Source organism: Lolium rigidum, chromosome 3 (assembly GCF_022539505.1).
Source record: "Lolium rigidum isolate FL_2022 chromosome 3, APGP_CSIRO_Lrig_0.1, whole genome shotgun sequence".
NCBI lineage: Eukaryota > Viridiplantae > Streptophyta > Magnoliopsida > Poales > Poaceae > Lolium > Lolium rigidum.
The window spans coordinates 382,726,770-382,747,870 of NC_061510.1; the positions used below are offsets into that span (position 1 = coordinate 382,726,770).

Below are 21,101 nucleotides of genomic sequence, written 5' to 3' on the forward strand. Positions count from 1 at the left end.
TCTGCAATGGCATCAAGAAGCGCCTGTTAGGCCCATTGGAAAAAGCACGACATACTTGGCCGGAGGAGCTGCCAAGTGTATTGTGGAGTATCCGAACAACACCAAATACGGCGACACAGGAAACACCGTTTTTCTTGGTCCATGGAGCTGAAGCAGTCTTACCGATAGAAATAGAACACGATTCTCCACGAGTCATAGAATATGACGAAGAAACTTCGAGAAAAGCTTTGGAGGATGATGTCGACGCACTCGATGAAGCTCGAGACGAAGTCCTGTCACGAGTCGCCAAATATCAGCAGGACCTGAAAAACTATCACAGTCGACGATTGCGGCCAAGATCTTTCCAAGTGGGTGACCTGGTTTTACGACTCAATCAAAAAAGCCATGAAAAACTCGAGTCACCGTGGCTAGGACCATACATCGTCACAGAAGTAATAGAAGGAGGAGCATACAGAATCAAAGACAAGAAGACAGGGATTGACGAGCCAAATCCCCGGAACGTGGCACAGCTCGGGCGTTTCTACGCCTAGATGTCGAAAATATAGTCCCCCTTTGTAAAGCTACAATGTACTGAAACGCCCGCGAGTTTTCAGACGCACTCTTTTCCTTTTTCGGGGCACCGAGTGGGGCCGGAGAAGGTTTTTAATGAGGCGGACTCGCGGTGCTGCAATATAATAAAGATAGTGGAATTATATATCTTCTTCCCGACAAGACCAGGGGTTTTTCCCCTACATGATACAATATATATATATAAACACAATGTCGACAAACGCAAAAGAAGCATCTTGCCTTGGTAAAAATACCTCGCCAAAATAACAAGAGATACAGACAAAATAGTGATCAACAAAAGACTCGGGGGCTTACACCCACAAAAATAGTATACAGTGTATATTATCTCGCCTTGGTTTAAAAACCTCGCATTACACAAATACAGCGAATAGCTACCGAAAATACTCGGGGGCTAGATAAATATAGAAATATGCTGTTTGCTTCATAATAGAATCATAATCATGATTTACACAGGAGAATTATCTACCAAAGGAAAATAATCAGTCTTGATTCAATATATCATCAAGGGTCACTCTGTTTTCTTCAGGAGCAGCGCCAAGAAAATCAGCATAATGACCATCGGCAAAAAAGTCGGCATCCATCCGAAGAAGATCTTCAATCATTTCTTCGGCTATAGGAGAAACCTTCGTGTTAATACGATCGATACCAACTCTTCGGCGCCGTACCTTCTCGTGAACTTTCTCAACAACTTGGGTCAGATCAAGCTTTGAGTGGCAGATATGAAGCATTATAAGGGCAAATCTGGCGCCAGCCACCAGTTGAGCTCTGACAAAGTGATGGATCATGTGGGCATCCTTAAATTTCTCCATTAACTCGGGAAGAGTTTTTGGTTGAATGTTCCGAGGAAACATAGAGTTATAAACCATTGAGAGGGTCTTGGTACAGAAGTCAAGATACCCGCGAACCTGAAGCGCGCGATCTTGAAATCTCACGATTTGGCGAGTTCGTTCAGGCGTGCCCCAAAAAGTCGACCCATGTTCACGTGCAAGCCGAAGAAGAACATTGGAACGAGCCTCGACACGTTCATCTTCAGTAGCAGTATCCAAAAAGCACCTATTGTTTCTTACAACAGGTCAGTAGATAATAAGGAGGCAAGCAGCAAAGGAAAAAGAAGCGCGACAAAGATAATCAAACATACCCGCCATATCCAAGCTAGCATCTATTAGCAGCTGGAGCATGGAATTTTCCCGAGACACAGCAGCAGCAGCTTCAGCAACAGCAGAGTCCTTTTCAGCAATGGCAGTTTGAGCTTGATGGAGTGCAATTTTTTCTCTTTCAGAAGACTCTCGAGATTGTTCCATGAGTTTAAGCGATTGTTTCTTCGTGAACTGAAGTTGCTGTCGAAGTTCTTGCAAATCTTCCGACAAAGGTGTGCTTGAGGGACCTTCACGGAAATTGTCATCGGTTCCTACTTTCTTCGACAAGGAAGATGCAGGAGCAGCATTGGGAGAGCAAGGATTGGTCGAATAATTGTCAAATATTAACTGGAAAATAAAATCTTCGGATCAATGACAGCACCAAGAGGAATTTCATTACTTCTAAAAAGTTTACACCATCATTACAAAAGAAGTTCTCCTAAGGGACTAGCAGGGTAATTGTCGCCAAGGCTAAAGTGACGACAATAGCAAAAGAAGTAAAGAAAGCAAAAAAATAGAAAAGACAGAGGCATGCAACTAGACCTCCGGCCTCGATGAACTAGGAGTCGAAGCTGGCTTGACCCCAAGATACGCCAGGATTTTCTTCGTGTTGGGTTTCGCCGCCTTGACCAAGGATCGCCACTTGAGTTGCTCAATTTGATCCGTGTCGCCAACTTTGGTCCAGTCAATAGTTTGTTGACTGTCAGCGACCAGGGCAACAGTGCTCTCAACGGCAACCTTCTGGTTTTCATGGCGCATCTTCAGCCCGAGATCTTCGGGAGGATTAAAACACTTGGCTAGATTAAGGAAAGTTGCAGGTGCCTCTTTCTTTGGGAAGAAATAGGGGAAGAGCCGCAACAGTCCCGCTTTAGCTTCGTCGATACCTTCACGTGCTTCCGTCCCGTGAAACTCGAGGAATGAAACGGCGTCAAGCAGAGGATCATTATCGGGATCTTCAAGCTCATATTCTTGAGCCGTTCTAGCTGCAACAATGAACATCCATTTAGCAACAAACGAGTAAAGGAAAGAAGATCCAAAAGATTTGAATTGGGGTAGATACTTACAGACAAAGCGACGATTTTGGGTCCTTATGCGCTTAAGGATGGCTTCTTCGCGAGCAGATTGAGCGGTTATATGTTCACTCAGCGAAGTTTCGGCATCGTGAAGTCTCTTCCGGAGATCTTCGACACCAAGCAAGATCAGCCTTGGCCTTATCAGCCTCTGCTCGAGCACCAACAAGATTCGACTCAGCCTTTTTGCGAGCCTTTTCACTTTGCTCTAATTGTTGAGCAAGTGTGTTGGCACGTTCATTGGCTTCCGCCAGTTTTTCTACCAAGGAAGATAAATATAGTTACAAATCTCGACAACAAAAGGAGCAAAAGAAAAGAAGCAAAAGGAGTAAAGCATTACCTTCAGCTTTACTAGCATATTCACGGTACCCGACAAATTGGGTACCGATGCGAAGAAGATCCTTTATCAAAGGCTGTTAAAAAAAAGGGGATAGAAGGAAATGGCGGTATGAGAAAAATATAATGGTACATAGAAATTAACAAAAGAAAACATAAACAATGACAAGGAAGTTAAGAACTTACATCCTCCAAGAGAGGGTTAGAGGAGCTACTCAATTGGAGAGTAGGCTCCGGGATGATCTCCGTCCTCGCCCTTTTCGACAAAGGGGCTCGGGGGCTTGAAGGAGGAGTAGCAGTGTTGACGTTACGCCGAGGAGGCGAAGTTTCTTCTCCTTCAACTGGTGTCTCCGAGGCAACTAAAGTATGTGACGTACTCGTTCGAGCAGCCACATCAGCGGTTGGTACCTCTTCTTCCTCATCACTACAAGTAAAATGTCGACAATATAAACAGCAAGATAGATACGAATGTTCAAATACAAGAAAAAGATAGAAAAAGGACTTACGAACTGATGAGGGTCCCGAGATACGGATCATAAGCTGCCTTCTGCGACGAAGGATCAGTTTCTTCGGGTTTAGAAGTCCCGGAATCTTCGACATCATCCCTCTTCCTTTTGTTCTTTGGAGAAACAGCAAGAGGAGGAGATTGGGCCGATGCAGTGCCTTCAGAGGCAGCGTCCTTTTCAGCAGATCCCGCAGATTTTCGAGAATCTGCGGGTTCATTCACAAAAGAGGGGGCCTCTTGGTTATCATCAGAGATAACGGCCCTTTCTTCGACTTCCCCACCTTCAGGAAGAGGAGGAAGTGAAACAAGATTTGGGTGGTCCTGTATAAAAAGAGGGAAGAATATCAGGAAGGAGCACACAATGCAAAAAGCAAGGCGATAAGAAATTACGCGACAATGTTTACCTTAGGAAGTGCATGGGCGGCGCTGTATGGTTTCACGCGACAAGAAGAAGGGATGGAATCTTTTTTGCCGAGGGAGGTGATTTTTCGGACAAGTTTTTCCAAGTCCTTCACCTCCAAATCTGTCGACAGCCGATCCACGTCTTCGTCGCCGCATATTTCCAAAGAGGAAATTTGCGAGCTTGAAGAGGCTGAACTCTACTCTTAAGGAAATACACTATAATCTGGATACCTGACAACTCTTTGCCGCGAGTATTTTGCAACGGATGCGAGTCATCAAGGCCTCAGTCGAAGCTCTTTCTTCTTCGGTAGCCTCTGCATCCCAAGAACGGCGACGAAGAATTTTTTCGTCACCATCGAACGGAGGGATGTTGTCCTCTGCGCATCCATGGTTTTCCTCACGAATGTACAACCACCTCTTACGCCACCCTTGAACGGAGTCAGGGAGTTTGACATCGAAGTAATTAGCAGTGGAGCGGATAGAGATAACAACGCCGCCTATATTATAGGCGACATTGTGAGAGCCATTGCGGCGACAGAAGAAAATGCGCTTCCATAGCGCCCAATTGGGCGAGACGCCAAGGAAGGCTTCGCAGAGAGTAATGAAAATGGAAATATGGAGGATTGAGTTTGGCGTGAGGTGGTGAAGTTGAAGACCGTAGACAAAAAGCAATCCGCGGAGAAAAGGATGAATGGGGGCGGATAAACCGCGGATGAGATGGTCGACAAAACTTACCCGGTACCCCATTGGAGGGGCTGGGTAGCTTTCTTCACTAGGGAAGCAAACCGCTTTGGGTTTCTTGGTGATCCCCAGCTTCTTCAGAAGATTCAGGTCCTGGTTCGTGACCTTGGACCTCTCCCACTCCACGGCTCCTAGATCCGCGGCGGCCATTGATGAATCAGGCGTGCTGTGGCGAGTGAGACGCGTGCGTGGTGGCTGATGTCTACTTCCCCCTCCTTTTCCTGTAGACAGTGTTGGGCCTCCAAGAGCAGAGGTTTGTAGAACAGCAGCAAGTTTTCCCTTAAGTGGATCACCCAAGGTTTATCGAACTCAGGGAGGAAGAGGTCAAAGATATCCCTCTCATGCAACCCTGCAACCACAAAGCAAGAAGTCTCTTGTGTCCCCAACACACCTAATAGGTGCACTAGTTCGGCGAAGAGATAGTGAAATACAAGTGGTATGAATGATATATGAGCAAGTAGTACTGGCGCCGGAAAATAGCTCGCCGGCGTGCAGTTGATGGTAGTAATATTGCGGGAAGTAAACAAGCAGTAGTAACACAGCGTAGTAATGCAAGAAACGAGTAAACAAGCAGCGATAGCGATATTTAGGAACAAGGCCTAGGGATTAGACTTTCACTAGTGGACACTCTCAACATTGATCACATAACAGTAATAGATAAATGCATACTCTACACTCTTGTTGGATGATGAACACATTGCGTAGGATTACACGAACCCTCAATGCCGGAGTTAACAAGCTCCACAATTATGTTCATATTTTAGTAACCTTATAGTGTAAGATAGATCAAAAGACTAAACCAAGTACTAACATAGCATGCACACTGTCACCTTCATGCATATGTAGGAGGAATAGATCACATCAATATTATCATAGCAATAGTTAACTTCGCAATCTACAAGAGATCATGATCATAGCATAAACCAAGTACTAACACGGTACGCACGTCACCTTTGCACACATGCAGGAGGAATAAACTACTTTAATAACACATCACTAGAGTAGCACATGATAAATTGTGATACAAGCAATCATCAGAGATATAAATAGCACTTCACTACGCTTGAATAAGTACTGTGAAATATAGCCTAGAGACCCACACTAGTCACCTTTACACACGTGGACAAGGAGTCTCGAGATCACATAAGTAAAACCCTTGACTAGCATAATGACATCAGATTACAAAACATCATATGAATCTCAATCATGTAAAGCAGCTCATGAGATTATTGTATTGAGGTACATAGGAGAGAGATGAACCACATAGCTACCGGTACAGCCCCGAGCCTCGATGGAGAACTACTCCCTCCTCATGGGAGCAGCAGCGGTGATGAAGATGGCGGTGGAGATGGCAGCGGTGTCGATGGAGAAGCCTTCCGGGGGCACTTCCCGTCCGGCGAGGTGCCGGAACAGAGACTCCTGTCCCCCAGATCTTGGCTTCGCGATGGCGGCGGCTCTGGAACTTTTCTCGTATCGTGGCTCCCTCCATAAGGGTTTTCGATGCAGGGGCTTTAAATAGGCGAAGAGGCGGCGCAGGAGGGTCAACGAGGCGACGACACCATAGGGTGGCGCGGCCAGGGCCTGGGCCGCGCCACCATGTCATCTGGGCCCACCAGGCCCCCTCCGGCGGCTCTCGGGTGTTCCGGATGCTTCCGGGCAAAATAGGAACCCGGGAGGTGATTTCGTCCAATTCCGAGAATATTTCGTTACTAGGATTTCTGAAACCAAAAACAGCAGAAAACGAGAACTGTCACTTCGGCATCTTGTTAATAGGTTAGTTCCGTAAAACGCATAAATATGACATATAATGTGCATAAAACATGTAGGTATCATCAATAAAGTGGCATGGAACATAAGAAATTATCGATACGTTGGAGACGTATCGGCATCCCCAAGCTTAGTTCTGCTCGTCCCGAGCGAGTAAAACGATAACAAAGATAATTTCTTAAGTGACATGCCATCATAACCTTGATCATACTATTTGTAAGCATATGTAATGAATGCAGCGATCAAAGCAAAGGTAATGACATGAGTAAACAAGTGAATCATAAAGCAAAGACTTTTCATGAATAGTACTTCAAGACAAGCATCAATAAGTCTTGCATAAGAGTTAACTCATAAAGCAATAATTTAAAGTATAGACATTGAAGCAACACAATGGAAGATTAAGTTTCAGCGGTTGCTTTCAACTTGTAACATGTATATCTCATGGATAATTATCAACATAGAGTAATATAACAAATGCAATATGCAAGTATGTAGGAATCAATGCACAGTTCACACAAGTGTTTGCTTCTTGAGGTGGAGAGAGATAGGTGAACTGACTCAACAATAAAAAGTAAAAGAATGGCCCTTCAAAGAGGAAAGCATCGATTGCTATATTTGTGCTAGAGCTTTGGTTTTGAAAACATAAAGAGAGCATAAAAGTAAAATTTTGAGAAGTGTTTGTTGTTGTCAACGAATGGTAGTGGGCACTCTAACTACCTCATCAACCAGACTTTCAAGAGCGGCTCCCTATGAAGGACGCTTATCTTCTACCAAACAATGGCTAGATCGATCCCTCTTCTCTTTTGTTATACACATGTACTTTAGTTTAGTTTTTTCTTTATTTATGGATGACACTCCTCCCAACCTTTTGCTTACACAATCCATGGCTAACCGAATCCTCGGGTGCCTTCCAACATTCACATACCATGGAGGAGTGTCTATTTGCAAAATTAAGTTGCTTACTGATAAATCAGAGCAAAACATGTGAAGAGAATTATTAATGCAAGTTAATTAATTGAGGCTGGGAACCTCATTGCCAGCTCTTTTTGCAAAATTATTGGATAAGCGGATGAAGCCACTAGTCCATTGGTGAAAGTCTGCCAAAGTAAATGACAAGATCGAAAGATAAAACACCACATACTTCCTCATGAGCTATAAAACATTGACACAAATCAGAGGTGATAAATTTTGAATTGTTTAAAGGTAGCACTCAAGCAATTTACTTTGGAATGGCGGAGAAATACCATGTAGTAGGTAGGTATGGTGGACACAAATGGCATAGTGGTTGGCTCAAGGATTTTGGATGCATGAGAAGTATTCCCTCTCGATACAAGATTTAGGCTAGCAAGGTTTATTTGAAACAAACTCAAGGATGAACAGGTGCAGCAAAACTCACATAAAAGACACATTGTAAACATTATAAGACTCTACACCGTCTTCCTTGTTGTTCAAAACTCAATACTAGATATTATCTAGACCTTAGAGAGACCAATTATGCAAACCAAATTTTAGCATGCTCTATGTATTTCTTCACTAATAGGTGCAAAGTATATGATGCAAGAGCTTAAACATGAGCACAACAATTGCCAAGTATCACATTATCCAAGATATTTTACCAATTACTACATGTAGCATTTTCCAATTCCAACCATATAACAATTTAACGAAGAGGAAACTTCGCCATGAATATTATGAGCTAAGAACACATGTGTTCATACGAACCAGCGGAGCGTGTCTCTCTCCCACACAAGGATGAACTTATTCAGAGAACTAAGATAACAAAACAAAAACAAAAATAAAAGCACACGAACGCTCCAAGTAAAATACATAAGATGTGATTGAATAAAAATATAGTTTCACTAGGAGGAACCTGATGATGTTGTCGATGAAGAAGGGGATGCCTTGGGCATCCCCAAGCTTAGATGCTTGAGTCTTCTTAAAATATGCAGGGATGAACCACGGGGGCATCCCCAAGCTTAGACCTTTCACTCTTCTCGATCACAGTATATCATCCTCTTCTCTTGACCCTTGAAAACTTCCTTCACACCAAACTTCAAGCAAACTCATTAGAGGGTTAGTGCACAATTAATAATTTACATCGTTCAGAGGTGACACAACCATTATCTACACTTCTGGACATTGCATAATGCTACTGGACATTAATGGATCAAAGAAACAAATACAACATAGCAAAAGAGGCAATGCGAAATAAAAGGCAGCATCTGTCAAAAACAGAACAGTCCGTAAAGACGAATTTTAGAAATGGCACCAGACTTGCTCAAATGGAAAAACTCAAAACTAATGAAAGTTGCGTACATATCTGAGGATCACGCTCGTAAATTGGCAGATTTTTTCGAATTTTCTACAGAGAATTGTGCCCAGATTCGTGACAGACAGCAATGCTGTTTCTGCGCAGCGATCCCAAATATAACATCAACTTTGACATAGAAACTTTACTTGGCACAACAAAACACAAAACTAAGATAAGGAGAGGTTGCTACAGTAGTAAACAACTTCCAAGACTCAACAAAACAAAAATTGCTGTAGTAAAATAAACACATGGGTTATCTCCCAAGAAGTTCTTTCTTTATAGCCATTAAGATGGGCTCAGCAGTTTTAATGATAATGCTCTCATAAGAAATAGTATTTGAAGCAAAAGAGAGCATCAAGAGGCAAATTCAAAACACATTTAAGTCTAACATGCTTCCTATGCATAGGAATCTTGTAAATAAACAAGTTCATGAAGAGCAAAGTAACAAGCATAGGAAGATAAAACAAGTGTAGCTTCAAAAATTTCAGCACATAGAGAGGTGTTTTAGTAACATGAAAATTTCTACAACCATATTTTCCTCTCTCATAATAACTTTCAGTAGCATCATGAGCAAACTCAACAATATAACTATCACATAAAGCATTCTTATCATGAGTCTCATGCATAAAATTATTACTACTCCCAACATAGGCATAATCAATTCTTATTAGTTGTAGTGGGAGCAAATTCAACAAAGTAGCTATCATATAATTATTCTAATCATACATCAAAATCATCATAAATGGAGGCAAAGTATCCTCAAAGTAAATTTTCTCCTCAATGCTTGGGGGACTAAAAATATCATGCTCATCAAAGCCAGCTTCCCCAAGCTTAGAATTTTCCATAGCATTAGCAACAACGGTGTTCAAAGCATTCATAGTAATAACATTCCCATTATCATGCATATAAAGTTCCATGGGTTTTTTAATTCTCTCTTCAAACACATCATGTCCTAATTCAAGATAAAGTTCATAAAGATCTCTCATATTTTTGTTGTTTTCCATTATGCCTAACTAGTGTAAACAAGAAACCAAATGTCGCAATTGCAGAGTCTAAAGGAAATAGCTTCGAGTACTTACAACGGCGCCGGAAAATAGCTTAGTAGCCGAGATCCGGAGTGTGAGTACCTTTTACCTTTCCTCCCCGGCAACGGCGCCAGAAAAGTGCTTGATGTCTACTTCCCCCTCCTTTTCCTGCAGACAGTGTTGGGCCTCCAAGAGCAGAGGTTTGTAGAACAGCAGCAAGTTTTCCCTTAAGTGGATCACCCAAGGTTTATCGAACTCAGGGAGGAAGAGGTCAAAGATATCCCTCTCATGCAACCCCGCAACCACAAAGCAAGAAGTCTCTTGTGTCCCCAACACACCTAATAGGTGCACTAGTTCGGCGAAGAGATAGTGAAATACAAGTGGTATGAATGAATATGAGCAGTAGTACATGGCGCCGAAAAATAGCTTCGTCGGCGTGCAGTTGATGGTAGTAATATTGCGGGAAGTAAACAAGCAGTAGTAACACAGCAGTAGTAATGCGAGTAAAACAAGAAACAAGCAACGATAGCAGTATTTAGGAACAAGGCCTAGGGATTAGACTTTCACTAGTGGACACTCTCAACATTGATCACATAACAGAATAGATAAATGCATACTCTACACTCTTGTTGGATGATGAACACATTGCGTAGGATTACACGAACCCTCAATGCCGGAGTTAACAAGCTCCACAATTATGTTCATATTTTAGTAACCTTATAGTGTAAGATAGATCAAAAGACTAAACCAAGTACTAACATAGCATGCACACTCGTCACCTTCATGCATATGTAGGAGGAATAGATCACATCAATATTATCATAGCAATAGTTAACTTCGCAATCTACAAGAGATCATGATCATAGCATAAACCAAGTACTAACACGGTGCACACACTCGGTCACCTTTACACACGTGCGTGGGAGGAATAAAACTACTTTAATAACATTGCTAGAGTAGCACATAGATAAATTGTGATACAAACTCATATGAATCTCAATCATGTAAAGCAGCTCATGAGATTATTGTATTGAGGTACATGGGAGAGATGAACCACATAGCTACCGCAGTACAGCCCCGAGCCTCGATGGAGAACTACTCCCTCCTCATGGGAGCAAGCAGCGGTGATGAAGATGGCGGTGGAGATGGCAGCGGTGTCGATGGAGAAGCCTTCCGGGGCACTTCCCCGTCCGGCGAGGGTGCCGGAACGGAGACTCCTGTCCCCCGGATCTTGGCTTCGCGATGGCGGCGGCTCCGGAACTTTTCTCGTATCGTGGCTCCCTCCATAAGGGTTTTCGATGCGGGGGCTTTAAATAGGCGAAGAGGCGGCGCGAGAGGGTCAACGAGGCGACGACACCATAGGGTGGCGCGGCCGGGGCCCGGGCCGCGCCACCATGTCATCTCGGGCCCACCAGGCCCCCCTCCGGCGGCTCTCGGGTGTTCCGGATGCTTCCGGGCAAAATAGGAACCCGGGAGGTGATTTCGTCCAATTCCGAGAATATTTCGTTACTAGGATTTCGAAACCAAAAACAGCGAGAAACGAGAACCGGCACTTCGGCATCTTGTTAATAGGTTAGTTCCAGAAAACGCATAAATACGACATATAATGTGCATAAAACATGTAGGTATCATCAATAAAGTGGCATGGAACATAAGAAATTATCGATACGTTGGAGACGTATCAGTGGCATCAACAGCAGTGGACAAAGCAATGCTTGGGCGTGCGGAAGATCAAACAGAGTTGGGCGCAGGGGAAGTTTTTGCAGAGGGGAACAGATGTGCGGCGCAAGCGAAGGACTGGACCGAGGTTGAAGAAAGGTTTATATAGGATTCGGACGAAGCAGTGCACCGTTGGATGAAGAAATCGTGTGGTGAAAAAGGATCTCGTAGATACAAGGGTAAAAAGGTATTTTTACCGGGAAGGAATGGAACAGGGCATTACCGTACGTGCGCCGGAAAAGCGGAGGACGTGTGTCCCCCACTTGCACGACGTGTCAACGTGGTGGGAACAATGGACCCACAAGGCAGAAAAAATCCCAATTATTGATAGAGATGAAGAGAATTTGACAAAGGAAAATATGTCGACAAGAAAAATAAAAAGAGAATGGCGACGAGGTAAATCATTTGAATACTTTTGGAGCCTTTGGTCAAATACAAGTTTTTGCCCAAACGCTCGGGGGCTACTTTGGAAAAATAGAAAATTTCGAGTATGACAATATAGCAATGGCGAGAGCCTATGACCAAATCCAAGAATTTGTTCATAGCCTCGGGGGCTACTCCCATCGGGAGCGCTGGTCGCGCACCCGATAAATATAAAAATATCGAGAAGGATTATAAATATAGCGGCAAAGGATACTAATCCGTGGAGCCTACACCCAAGCACAAGTTCTTGGCCGTAGCCTCGGGGCTACTCCATCGGGAACGCTGTTCGCGTGCCCGATGAATTTTTTCAAAAATAGAGAAACAGAAGTGAGTATATTTCGAGTTACACAGATAACTCTACATATACTCCCATCGGGAAGACAAAATAAAGTCATCAAATATGACTCGATAAAATGTGCTATTCCAAAGGCGAAAAGCACTCGACAATATATTCTCAGAACGCCAAAGTTGCGATCAATTTCTCGAATGCCGCAAATTTGCGAAGGTAAGACCCCGGATCCGTTCTGGCTGGGCGTGGCATCGCCAAAGACTGCGCTCCGTTACTTTTATCCGTATCAACGGATACGAAGAAAAATCCTAACGGACGCGTTAGGTACCCGATAAATTTGACTCGGGACTCGACGGAATGGTAAGACCTTAAGCGGCACTCGTCGAAGTTTACACCAGTATCCCGAGATCATGTCCAGGGACGTGATCTTGAAGTAGGTTTTTGCGGATTGCCACTAGAGCGAGTTAACTAGTACCTGATCCGTCGGATGAACTAGCCCCAACTACCGTTATCCCCGTACAATATAGAATTTTATGTGAAGAAGCATAAATAAAAGCTCTCGAAAAAATATAAACATATGAGATTTCCCTTGACTCTACGATTCAAGCAAAATCTCGGGGGCTACTGACATAGGCATCCCAAATGGGCCTGCCGAAGATAGTACCCGGAGTTTACTGAAGGCCCACTATCCGAAGAATAAGAAGATTCGAGAGTCCAAGATATATTAAGGAAAGCTAGAGTTGTAATAGGAAGAGTTATTTGTAATCTGGCGGGATGAGTTAGAAACCGTCCCGGACTCTGTAACTTGTACAAAACGAAACCCTCGGCTCCACCTCCTATAGAAGGGGGAGTCGAGGGACAAAGAAAGGATCGAATCTACTGTCAACAGAACCCTAGTTTTCATAATCGCCGAGTACTTTTCGCCTAAACCTTCGAGATCTACTTGCCCTCTACTTCTAGCAAAACCCTAGTCTACAATCTGTAGGCATTGACAAGTTAATCCTTTGTCATTCGCCTTTGCAATATATAGCTCATGGGACAAAATAGCCTTAAAAACTATTGTGGTATTGAATATGTACTTATGCACTTTATCTCTTATTAAGTTGCTTGTTGTGCGATAACCATGCTTCTGGGGACGCCATCAACTATTCTTTGTTGAATATCATGTGAGTTGCTATGCATGTCCGTCTTGTCCGAAGTAAGAGAGATCTACCACCTTAATGGTTGGAGCATGCATATTGTTAGAGAAGAACATTGGGCCGCTAACTAAAGCCATGAATCATGGTGGAAGTTTCAGTTTTGGACATATATCCTCAATCTCATATGAGAATAATAATTGTTGCCACATGCTTATGCATTAAAGAGGAGTCCATTATCTCGTTGTCCATGTTGTCCCGGTATGGATGTCTAAGTTGAGAATAATCAAAAGCGAGAAATCTAAAATGCGAGCTTTCTCCTTAGACCTTTGTACAGGCGGCATGGAGGTACCCCTTTGTGACACTTGGTTGAAACATGTGTATTGCGATGATCCGGTCGTCCAAGCTGATTAGGACAAGGTGCGGGCACTATTAGTATACTATGCATGAGGCTTGCAACTTGTAAGATATAATTTACATAACTCATATGCTTTATTACTACCGTTGACAAAATTGTTTCATGTTTTCAAAATAAAAGCTCTAGCACAAATATAGCAATCGATGCTTTCCTCTTTGAAGGACCATTCTTTTACTTTTATTGTTGAGTCGGTTTACCTATCTCTCTCCACCTTAAGAAGCAAACACTTGTGTGAACCGTGCATTTATTCCTACATACTTGCATATTGCACTTGTTATATTACTTTATATTGACACTATCCATGAGATATACATGTTATAAGTTGAAAGCAACCGCTGAAACTTAATCTTCCTTTGTGTTGCTTCAATACCTTTACTTTGATTTATTGCTTTATGAGTTAACTCTTATGCAAGACTTATTGATGCTCGTCTTGAAGTACTATTCATGAAAAGTCTTTGCTTTATGATTCATTTGTTTACTCATGTCATTACCATTGTTTTGATCGCTGCATTCATTACATATGTTTACAATAGTATGATCAAGATTATGATGGCATGTCACTCCAGAAATTATCCTTGTTATCGTTTACCTGCTCGGGACGAGCAGAACTAAGCTTGGGGATGCTGATACGTCTCCAACGTATCGATAATTTCTTATGTTCCATGCTACATTATTGATGATATCTACATGTTTTATACACATTATATGTCGTATTTACGCATTTTCCGGCACTAACCTATTAACAAGATGCCGAAGAGCCGATTGTCGTTTTCTGCTGTTTTTGGTTTCGAAATCCTAGTAAGGAAATATTCTCGGAATTGGACGAAATCAACGCCCGGGGTCCTATTTTTGCACGAAGCTTCCGAGAAGACCGAGGGGAAAGGAAGTGGGGCCACGAGGCGCCGCCACACTAGGGCGGCGCGGCCCGGGCCCCGGCCGCGCGGCCTTGGTGTGTGGGGCCCTCGTGTGGCCCCCGCGTTGCCCTTCCGCCTACTTAAAGTCTTCGTCGCGAAACCCTCCGTACCGAGAGCCACGATACGGAAAACCTTCCGGAGACGCCGCCGCCGCGAATCCCATCTCGGGGGATTCGGGAGATCGCCTCCGGCACCCTGCCGGAGAGGGGAATCATCTCCCGGAGGACTCTTCATCGCCATGATCGCCTCCGGAGTGATGAGTGAGTAGTTCACCCCTGGACTATGGGTCCATAGCAGTAGCTAGATGGTCGTCTTCTCCTTATGTGCTTCATTGTTGGATCTTGTGAGCTGCCTAACATGATCAAGATCATCTATATGTAATTCTATATGTTGTGTTTGTCGGGATCCGATGGATAGAGAATACTATGTTATGGTGATTATCAATCTATTACTTATGTGTTGTTTATGATCTTGCATGCTCTCCGTTATTAGTAGAGGCTCTGACCAAGTTTTTGCTCTTAACTCCAAGAGGGAGTATTTATGCTCGATAGTGGGTTCATGCCTCCATTAAATGCGGGACGATGTGACGGAAAGTTCTAAGGTTGTGGATGTGCTTGTTGCCACTAGGGATAAAACATTGATGCTATGTCTAAGGATGTAGTTGTTGATTACATTACTCACCATACTTAATGCAATTGTCCGTTGCTTGCAACTTAATACCGGAAGGGGTTCGGATGATAACCTCGAAGGTGGACTTTTTAGGCATAGATGCATGCTGGATGGCGGTCTATGTACTTTGTCGTAATGCCCTCGATTAAACCTCACTATATTTATCATATCATGTATATGCATTGTTATGCCCTTTTCTATTTGTCAATTGCCCGACCGTAATTTGTTCACCCAACATGCTTTTATCTTATGGGAGAGACACCTCTAGTGAACCGTGGACCCCGGTCCTATTCTTTACATCGCATACAATCTATCGCAATACTTGTTTTACTCGTTTACTTCGCAAACAATCATCTTCCACACAATACGGTTAATCCTTTGTTACGGCAAGCTCGGTGAGATTGACAACCTCACCGTTTCGTTGGGGCAAAGTACTTTGGTTGTGTTGTGCAGGTTCCACGTTGGCGCCGGAATCCCTGGTGTTGCGCCGCATCACATTTCGCCACCATCAACCTTCAACGTGCTTCTTGGCTCCTCCTGGTTCGATTAAACCTTGGTTTCTTTCTGAGGGAAAACTTGCTGATGTGCGCATCATACCTTCCTCTTGGGGTTCCCAACGAACGTGTGAGTTACACGCCATCATACCTCCCCCTTGAGCTTCCACCACTTTGTTCTAGCGACTTTCGCACGCTTATCCCACTGGACACTAAGTCGAAAGCGGAAGTCAGCCACCACAAGCTTATGCTGATGGAAAACACTCTAGGTATCACCTTACAATCTAGGAACGCACTCCTGTCTTCTCTCCTTGAGAGGATGAAGTCAATCTGGCTACTGTGGTGGGCCACTACTAAAAGTCACTAGATGTGTTTCTCTCTTTTTAAAGAGGGTGTTAGCTATGATCATGTCGTACGCTAAAGCAAAGCTTAGGATACCTTCCCCTTCTTGATTCCTGATACCATAGCTAAAGCTCCCATGCACCCCTTCAAAACCTATGTTAGATGTACCAACGTGGCCATTAAGGTCTCCTCCTATGAAGAGCTTTTCGCCACTAGGTACACCCCTAACCAAGTCCTCTAGGCCTTCTCGGAACTCCCTCTTGGTGTTCTCATTGTGGCCTATTTGTGGGGCATAAGCGCTAATAACATTGAGAACTAAGTCCCCAACTACCAGCTTGACCAAGATAATCCGGTCCCCACATCTCTTGACGTCTATCACTCCAGATTTGAGGCTCTTGTTGATCAAGATGCCTACTCCATTTCTGTTTGGAGCCGTTCCCGTATACCACAGCTTAAAGCCGGTATCCTCTACTTCCTTCGCCTTCTGTCCTCTCCACTTGGTCTCCTGAACGCAAAGGATATCAACACCTCTCCTCACCGCTGTATCAACTAGCTCCCGAAGCTTACCTGTCAGGGACCCTCGTTCTAGCTACCTAAGCGAAACCTCCTAGACTCGGCTAGCTTACTTACCCTTCGCACTCGTCAAGTCAAATGCGAAGACCCTTGCTCATTTTCCACTACACCCGGGCGCCGATGTAGCGCGCCAGTAAGGATGCGATGACCCGATCCTTGCTCACTTGCCACCGTATTCAGATCAAGATACGGCTCGCCACCTAGGGGGTGACGACCCGACCCTTGCTCATTTGACACCACACCCGGGTTCCGATATGGCGCGTTGCTAAGAGGGTTACGTCCCAACGAAAATCTTTTGAGTTTCATCTTCATAAGAGTGGCTGTGTTTTTTACGTTGGCTCGCCAAGCCTATCACAACCCTCCTCCTTTACCCGGGCTTGGCACCGGCTATGTTGGGACAACATAGGCGGAGTTCATCCAAGTATTCTAATATTAATTATTTTTTGGGGGAAAATATTCCAATATTAATTTTTTTGAGGGAATTAGAATATTAAATTAAATGAATTCCTAACAACTAACAGCGCCCACTAATCTCCAGCCCACGGGCTTCGCCCAAATAACAAGCCCAAACACCAGGCAGCCCACACAAACCCATGGAATAAAAACAGGTCAGGTCAGCCACGGTAGCGCAGCGAGAAGGGAGATACCCGAAAGCAAAGGATCCAGCCAATCGTCTCCCGTTCCCCCAAAACCAGCGGCGCCACCACCCACCACCATGGCTTCCGCCGCGGCGAGATCCGGCCTCCGCTCCCTGGCGGCGCGCGCCAAGGCGCCCGCTCCGGCAAGGCGCCCCATGTCCTCCTCCGCCCACGACGACGCATGTCCGTACACCCCTCCCTCTATCTCCGTGGCTCCCGATTTGGTCAGCCGTTGACGTGGATGTGGGATTCATCCATTTGATCTCTCCTCGCAGATGAGACGGCCAAGTGGGAGAAGATCACCATCGTCGCGGCCGTGTCCTGCACCCTCCTGGCGGCCTGGAACCTCTCCAAGGGCCACCCCCACTACGACGAGCCGCCGGTCAGATCTCGCCCTCTCGTATATTTCCGGTGTTGTGCTAGCCATGTCCTTAATCTGACGTGTGGCTCTTGGTATTGGTTTGTGGTGTTGCAGGCGTACCCCTATCTGCACATCCGCAACAAGGAGTTCCCCTGGGGTATGTAGATTTTTATCCCTTTCTGCGTTCATTTCAACACGTATTACTGTGATGTTCTCCCTTTCCTGGGGTGTGATTTTGATTAAAAGTGACTTTGTTTTATTGGATGGGGTATGATCCTATCTACGCTGATTGTTCTAATGTGTAGTGAGTTCATTGCATTTCGTTTGGGAAGTAAGTTAGGGCGTTAACTTCATTATTATGTAGTGGTATCTGAATGTCAGGTTTCAGTTTCCTGATGGGAAGACGTCTCATTATATCGTTGGGTTCAGTTTTCTGATAACTCACTGAAACAATGAATAACGTTCGCGAGGGACATATAGGTAGGTAAACTTAGCTATGGGCTGTTCTGTTGTGCTAAATTAGAAGAATTGTTCGGTGTAGTCTGTTCTAAGCTCTTCGGAGAGCGTTTAGGGCAGTATTGTGCTCTATCCTGTAAGGAATAGTCTGAATTTTACTGAGCCATTGAATGATTACCGTAATTTCTGTTGTATGACGCAGAAAGATTTAATCTATCAGGTTTCAGTTTCCTGATAGGAGTATGTCTCATTAAATCGTCGGGTTCAGTTTTCCGATAACTCACTGAAATACTGAATAACGTTCACGAGGGACATATAGGTAGCTAAACTTAGCTATGAGCAGTTCTGTTGTGCCAAAAATTAGAAGAATTGTTCGGTGTAGGCTGTTCTAAGCTCTTGGGAGAGTGCTTAGGGCAGTATTGTGCTCTATCCTGTAATATTATTTTTCTATTCTGGTAGTCTTGAAGGAAGTCTGAATTTTACTGAGTCACTATAATTTCTGTTGTATGCCACTGCAAGATTTTAATCTATACCCTCATGAGTATTTCTCTCTGGCAATAGACTGTTGTATAAAGATTCTTTTAGCTGGACACCCTGATTGTTTCTAATCTTTTGTATTACATAATACTATTTCATGAGTTTTTCATATGAATAAAGGCCGAGGATCATTGTACAGTTCCATGTTGGACCATAAAAGTATTTAAGAAGTAAAGCCCATGTCTCTTTTATCAACATCAAACCAGATAGTAGGAGTCTAAGCCCAGCCATTACATGAATCAACCTGCACTCACATAAGGATGTGACATAACCAAATACCGACTGTTCCATAGCTAAACAAGTTCGAATATTAACTTGAGAACTCCCTTTGCACCTTTTGATAAAAAACACTTAAGATGTGATCTGTACTTGCTACCACTGTTTGACAACCAATTTTCTATGATGTTCATAAAACTTGAATTCAGATAGTACCTGAATCTTTTTTTAAATGTTCACGTACAAAGTTACAAACAGTTACCCTAATCCTGTTTCTTGGGTTGCATTTCTTGTGGACACACTTGCCCTAATACTATGTGTTGCCTAGGTTTACCGTGCACCAATTCTGTGTGATCAACTAAGTACTAACTTACTGCGGTTGTGTGTGTTCAGTTGCCAGCAGATTCCCTCATGCTTAGAATGGTTATGATAGAACATACACATTCGGTCGTGGTAGTATTGTGTTCAACCCACAAGGGTTGTTGAATCTGTGTTTGTAATTAGTCGAAATTGTGTCTAATCTATTATTAGAAGAAACAAAGTAGAAAATATACATGACGAATTTGTGAACGTAAGTCCAGAATAGAACATTTAGTCAAACTTTGTGCATTTGAACATTGACTAGTATATATTGGCTGAATAACTTTTTTAGATTTGTAGCATGGTTTTCAAGTCGATGAGTCGTTTTGGGCCAGCGACTCGTAGACTACTCGTGACTAGTCAAGACTCATGTTGACTGGTCGACATGAGTCTACCAATATGTACTATAAAATACCATGGTATATAATTACTAATTGTCTAATACTAATATGTAAACATGTAACATAGAAAAAGGCTGGGGACAGGGAGTGGGGGAAACCTGGGAGGGCAGGCAATATTGGAAAAAATATGACACGTTGGGTCATTTTTGTAGTTGTTCAACTCAAAAACCTTGACTAGTCGAGACTAGTCGATCGAGTCGCTCGACTCATTCATTGAGTCGAGTCAATACACCAAGTCGACCATTCAACTGCGACTCGTTGACTAGTTGTCGACTAGTCGCTTGACTCAAAATCCATGATTTGTAGATTGCTTTAATTAGGTCTTTTACATCATAAAATGTTGGCTATAAACAGTTTACATGATTCACATATTTTATGCCCGCTAAATGCTGAGCAGATTGTTGTATTATTGGTTGCACACTTGGTACTACTTACACATTCTGGTCCAGATGTCGCTGCAGTTTATTCAAATGATTCTGTTATAGTTTTTTCTTATTCTCACACATCCTTACAATCCTATTTTGCAGGACCTAATGGCCTTTTTGAGACCAAGCACGACCATTGAGTACTGAATAGTACACCATGAGAAGTTGGTGAATGCTTCAGTAAAGTTCTCTGGTTATTCCAGTTTTTTTGTTTTTGTTTTCATTGTGATCTATTTGCTGCAAGAAATAAGAAAGACAAACTCGTATGTTGACAATCCAGAATTGACTGTTGTGTCTTCCTTGTTTTCGCATCAATGATTATATGCAAGGCGATTGTGTTTCTTGCCTAGTTTTACAGAAGAGTCATTATCATACTCCAGTGTAATGCTTTCAGCTTTATGGAAGGACATTCACCTCCCTATGCTTCCGATGTTTTTTGTTCTATTTTTCTTTTTGTTGCTTCCATGGTTGTCAAGTTTGATATATTTGTTTATGTGCGAATCATATTAGACAAGATTAACCATTTAAAGCAGTTTAAGACTGCGGTTAGCTTTGGTATTTTTAGAGTTACTGGATTCTCACTGGTACTAGTGAATATATTACATGTCAGTGAGCAAAGTAAACAAGACTCCGGGGCAATACAATCACGAGATGTTCTAGAAAAACAGTCTGAAGCACTAGCTAATCTAAAGCCAAATCACTAGGTAATCTGAATTCTACTAAAAAAGAAATTAGTCAGCAAGAACACCGTCCCCTAGAACATCTCGATCCACCACATCTTTAATCAATAAGTTATCTGAGAAGAATCAGCGCCATCACGAGTTACCATTGAAAGACACCCGAAGGTGAATCCCTGCTTAGATTGGA

General features: G+C 43.4%; 1 protein-coding gene across 1 annotated transcript; it reads left to right on the forward strand.

Moving 5' to 3' along the window:
• The first annotated feature begins 17,540 nt into the window (after window positions 1-17,540).
• Window positions 17,541-20,655, forward strand: LOC124700695 (cytochrome c oxidase subunit 6a, mitochondrial-like). Its single transcript, XM_047232782.1, has 4 exons — window positions 17,541-17,661; window positions 17,754-17,860; window positions 17,954-17,996; window positions 20,337-20,655. The coding sequence occupies exons 1-4, from the start codon at window positions 17,556-17,558 to the stop codon at window positions 20,372-20,374; spliced, it is 294 nt and encodes a 97-aa protein (XP_047088738.1). The 5' UTR covers window positions 17,541-17,555; the 3' UTR covers window positions 20,375-20,655.
• Window positions 20,656-21,101: the final 446 nt, after the last annotated feature.